This window comes from Morone saxatilis, unplaced genomic scaffold, assembly GCF_004916995.1.
Source record: "Morone saxatilis isolate NCDOM2014 unplaced genomic scaffold, NCSU_SB_2.0 Contig17, whole genome shotgun sequence".
Taxonomy (NCBI): domain Eukaryota; kingdom Metazoa; phylum Chordata; class Actinopteri; family Moronidae; genus Morone; species Morone saxatilis.
The window spans coordinates 14,288,128-14,293,597 of NW_023339729.1; the positions used below are offsets into that span (position 1 = coordinate 14,288,128).

The window sequence follows — 5,470 nt, forward strand, 5'->3', positions numbered from 1 at the left end:
CACACACACACACACAAAGGAAATCACAGGAAATGTATGTAAGTGTTTGAATTCAGATATCCAAAATAATCCATCTAATAATTGTGGTTCTTCTTCACTCACCAATTAACATTGTGCTGTTTTCAAAGGTCACATTGTATATTAAGCTGGAACATTTATCGTGTCTGTGAAGATAAAAATAAAGGCTGCATCAGAACATGATGATGATTTTAATGAGCCAAGGGACAACAGATGAATATTAATCTTTTGGCTAATACAGGCTGGCACTAAAAAAGTAAATAAATAAATAAATAAAATGCTTATTATGTATTTTGACAGTGCTGGTGGGGATTTACATTCTCTGAGTCTGGATGAGATTGAGGACGTTGCTCTGGGGGGTTGCAGCGATGTCCAACCAGACACTGGTCATCAGATGGCCCAGGGAGCGACTTCCTGGGAGGTCAGAGCTCCCCCCGATGTACAGCCACCTCCCCAACATCTGGAGCACAACAGACAGAGTACAGAATATATGTGTCAAAGTTTCTCAAGCTTTGGGCTGGAACCCCTTTGTGGGATATTGGGACATTTGTTTGATTTATTAAATTAAATATGTTTTTAAAAAAAAAATCTATTTACAGACTTGAGACTTGATTACAAAATGATGCCATGTTTGGTGAACGCTTTGTTTTAAAGGTCTGTAATTCGAGGTCTGGACTGAATAATTTCATAATAATTTAAAAGACATTTTGAAGAAACAATAACATCATTTTGTCCTAATTATGAAGAAGAGACTGTGTTAAAGGTGATAGATTCAAAATAAATAATTCAATAATTGCAATTATTTTCTATAGGATAACGTAGGTCAACTACAGACAAGCAGAAAATAAAAGAAGTTAATTCCTTAAAAAATGTAATGCTAAAGGAATATATAGCTGCATTTTAAGGACACTTGTTTTATTGTTTTAATTATCATTTATACCATGTTAATTCTTTCCAGGAAATGGAGTAGTTTTAGAACATATTTTAACATTAAAACAATTAAACAATTAAATTAAAACTAAATGTAACCTGATGTGATTTGTCAGCTTTTCATTACTGGGGCCTAAAAGAAGTTCACTGACCAATAAAGAGAAACCATGGTGTGTGTGTGTGTGTTCAGCCTATTTTGCAATATTTGGATTGGCAACATCTAGTTATAGATTTTTAACAAAGCTTTTATCTCCGGTGGTTAAACAATTAGTTGGTTGCTCATGTTTTACTGATTTATTGTTACAGGATTCACATTTTAAAATATCTTCCCTCATATGGTTTGATCTAAAAATGAATTATTAATTATGGTTCCAGTTTAACATTTAATTTAAAATAAGGATTAACTTGCAGTTAAGTGCCTGTGTATGTATTTTTCATGCAGTATGAAAACGTTTCATTGAACTATATGTGATCAGATCAAATATTTACTATATATTTACTGCCTCTGTGTTTAACAAGATGTTCAACCTTATACAAGAGGGGACAAGCAGACATGATAGTGATCATGATGACCCTGATTTGGCTTCTACTCATTTACTGCACTTATAAATATTTCATCTTCATTTGCATTTAATCTAACAAGATTAAAAAACCTGAAGGAGGAAAGCTGGCAGACTTCTTAAAAAGAAGAAGACATAATTCATCTGTCTAACTGGGTTCAAATCAATATACTTAAGACATAAAAGCACTTACATCTTCATTGCTGATAGTTATTGGTTTCAGCAGACTTTCACAGCTGTTTAGAGGGGCAGCCCGTCCCAGTGAGAGCAGACTCACAAACACAACAACAGAAACACACTTCATCCTCTAGATGTCTCTTGTTCTTCTCAAGCTTTCCGTCTGTACCTCTTCTTCAAGCCTCTGTTTATCTCCCACACTCAGCTTGTATTTTGCCTCCAGGTGTATCTCCTCACTTCCTGCTGCAGACCTTTCTCCCAACATGATGTAAGCACAGCAAACAGCCCAGTGGGGGAGAGAGCGAGGGGAGACTTTGACCCGTTTGAGGAATAGATGGAATCTTGATCCGATCACATATAACAGTAGAGGCTGTTATATACAGTATGTATGCTAATGCATTTAGTTAATCTCTCTAATAATCCTCACTGAGACTCATGAACAATCAGTGCATAAAGGTTTATATTGTTTATTCTCGCACCTTTCAGCAACAGCAGCTTTCCTGCCGCCAAAGCCACTTAATTCACCATTATAGGCCATATTTATTTCATCCTTTCAGCCAGAGGCAGAGGAAGAGGACGTACCCAGATCATTCTCAGTAGTAGAAGTAGCAAAAATACTCCATTACAAATAAGTAAGTCCTCCAGTCATGTAATTCCTCATTATTTTTATCTAATGTAATCATATTGATCCTGCCTTGAGATTATACGAGAGGTTTTTGTAGGTTTCAGCTTCCTACTTCTCATCAACACAGGCTCTGTGTTTACTGCTACTTGACATATATACAGGCGCAAGTGTTTCTGTATACTGTGTGAGTGTCTCTGTCCACATTTAACATATTTTGTAGTAGCGGCATTTTTGTATTGTGCAAAAAAATTTTAAATAAATGTATTAAAAGTATATGAGTACTCAATATGCAGATTGAGGGTGTTATAATTTAAATTGTGTAAAAAGTAAAACTGTAAAATAGCAGCTTTAATACAGTATTAGTAATTAGGTATTAAATACTTAAATAAAACAGTAAAATAGCAATTAAATAAAAAATTGACAGATTAATATAAAAGCAGTATTTTAATGTTGCAACTGGTTGAGGTGGAGCTGTTTGTACCTGCTTTAGTTGTATAATTTGTACACTGTTTATATGTTTAATTTCTAACAATACACATTTTATAAGCTGAGCACTTGAAAAAAACAAGTCAACCACATTATTGACACAAGTCCAAATGCTTCCAGCAAAGTCTTGCTTTGCAGTATTTTCAAATCAAACATTAATTAGAAGTTCACTTGACTTTGCCCCCTCCTGATAACCCCACAGAGAACTGTGTTGAAATCACACAAAGGTTAAAGAAACAGTGCGTTGGGTTTAGCGGCAAATAGAGAGGAAGTTGGAGATTGTGACCAAAGTAATAATAATAATCTCCGTCTTGGAGAAACTACGGTGGCTGCAAAACTTGCAAAAGGCCCAATTTAGAGCCAGTGATTGATCAAAACAAAAACAAAAATTGTGATTCATGATGTGATGTTTTTAGGTATTTCTCTTTTAAGAGAAAGTGAAAATTAGTTGTAAATGTTTTAATAATTAAATAAGAATTGAAGGCAACTTCTGAGAATAAAAGCGCACTGTTCTGACATTGTGGTTACGTATGGCTCAATGTTTTGATACAAACTTGTGGTGACTGGACAAAATTGTAAGGTCATGCAGAATTCACTGGGATTGGTTGAATTTGGTTTCACTGTTGTTCAACTTCCAGGAGGAAAGTTTAGTTTGTCCATTTGGGCTACAGTAGAAACATGCTGGTTCAACATGTTGGCTTCGGGAAAAGACGACCCGCTCCCTTGGTAGATAAAAACTCATTCTAAGGTGAGAGAAGAGGTAAGAGAGTACAATTCTTATTTCCAGGTAATTATATACTAAAGAAAACATTATTTTCCATTCCTGCCAACAGATCCTCCTAAATGTTAAACACTGGACCTTTAAGTACACACTATTATGTACAAATATACAGGAAATAATACAGAATCTTTAAAGAAAATACTCCTGCAGAAGATATTTTCCAGACATGTTGAAGACAAAAATGACTGATTGTAGTAATATTTCAACAAAAAACTTAAATTATGTCATTAAAATGTGTTAAACTAACAGCTACTCCGTCTGCCTCATTCCAGAAATCCAGAAATATTTGAATATGTAAATACGACAGACTAGAAAGTTTAACTGCTGGAGATAAAATGGAGGTGTCAGGTTGCTTGTACGTACAAGTCTTAAACTCCGATTTAAGCTGGGAAGAGAAACAAGAAGCAAAGCAGATTTTTGAGTGAACGATATTTCAGACCCCAAATGATTTTTTATGACTATACAATCACCAACGCTTGTGATATAAATATGAGTCACTATCGGGAAACTAATGTATGTGCAGAATAATTGGGATATTTATTTTGTTAAAAATCACAAAGACAAGTCATATCAAAAGTGTTTTTTTAATTGAACTTAAACTGAGAGCTCTCTATAGATGTCTTCATACAGGACAAGAACAAAAGGACAACAAACAAACAAAACGGAAAAAGAGCAAAATCTGCTGATCGTCCAGACTATACGGTGAAATCTCTGAGCATGACCTAATTGTTACAGCAGTGCTCTGAGAGGAGAGGGAGGAGGAGGTTAAAGACAGATTGATGTCCTGTCTGATGTCAGCTGGTGATGGAAAGACAGAAGAAGTAAAAAGGACCATCATCCCTCCTTTACCACCTCCTCCACTCCATCCATTCTCCGTCTGAAGTGATGGTGAGGATGAACGACAGCGGGGTGGAGGAGAACTGAGATTGATGGAGAGGGGAGTGACAGGACGCATCGATCGCTCTGCGTCTTCCTGCTTTTCTTGGTCTCATCTTCTCCCTTTCCTTCTTTCTTATCTTGGTGGTCGGAGACATAGAGGGACAGACAGACAGCGCGAGGGAAAAGAGGAGGGGGGTAATCACTACTCCATGGCCTCCTGGTTCTCTTGGTCTGCGCCGATGTCCTCGCTGGCCTCTTTACCCTCCTTGCTCCTCTTGCTCTTCTTGTGTTTGTGCCTCCGGTGGCTGTCGCCCTCCTCGCTGTCGTGCCTCCTCCTGCTACTGCTGCTGATGGAAGGAGAAGGGACAATGTGCCGAAAGGGCAGAGGAGGTGAAGAGCGGTGGAGATTCGAGAGGTAGAGGAAAGAGATCAGAAGGATAGTAAAGGGCAGGGAGGGGAGACAAAGGGGGGAGGAGAGGGGTGAAGAGAGACAAGAAGATCGATGGGTGAAAGAAAGAAAAGGTGAAGTGAAATGGAGAGGGAACAAAAGGTTAAAGAAAATGGCAGAGGAATCACCTGCCAGTCTCCCCGTTCTCACAACATGTAGTTTACAAAGATACCAACATTTTGTCACAATGGGTCCTTGATTTCAGAGGTTCCTGATTTTAAAACATGCTACAAAACTTTAAAAATATACACAGTAGGCCTGTATCTCAGCATTTAATTCACTTCTGTGAAGAAAAGTAAATGTAAATGGTCTAATAGAACAATGGCCAAGTGACAGGGACAAAAAAAAAAAACCCACTGAATTTGTCTGTAAGAAGCCTATTAGGTATGTATGATTGAAAAAAAAAAAAAAACATAATACAGACAGAATTGTAATAAAATTTCCCTGAACGGGAAATAATCATCCACATCACTCGTTTTACACAAACTCTGTATTGCATCGATCCAAGTGTGTGGAAATCTTTAATATCAGTTTGGACTCACTGAGGCTTCCAGCACCTTAGCAAA

The 5,470-nt window shown here is 37.1% G+C and overlaps 1 protein-coding gene across 2 annotated transcripts in view; it reads right to left on the reverse strand.

Annotated features, from left to right (window-relative positions):
* Positions 1 to 4,142: 4,142 nt before the first annotated feature.
* The window catches only part of fip1l1b (FIP1 like 1b (S. cerevisiae)), a 9,729-nt gene continuing 8,401 nt past the window's right edge, over positions 4,143 to 5,470 (reverse strand). The window contains exon 16 of one of the 2 annotated variants that reach the window (XM_035660640.1): positions 4,143 to 4,800. In XM_035660640.1, the coding sequence (XP_035516533.1) occupies positions 4,659 to 4,800 (142 nt within the window). In that variant the 3' untranslated portion in view covers positions 4,143 to 4,658. Of the gene's footprint in view, positions 4,804 to 5,470 lie in introns of both variants that reach the window. The other variant, XM_035660639.1, reaches the window with a different exon arrangement.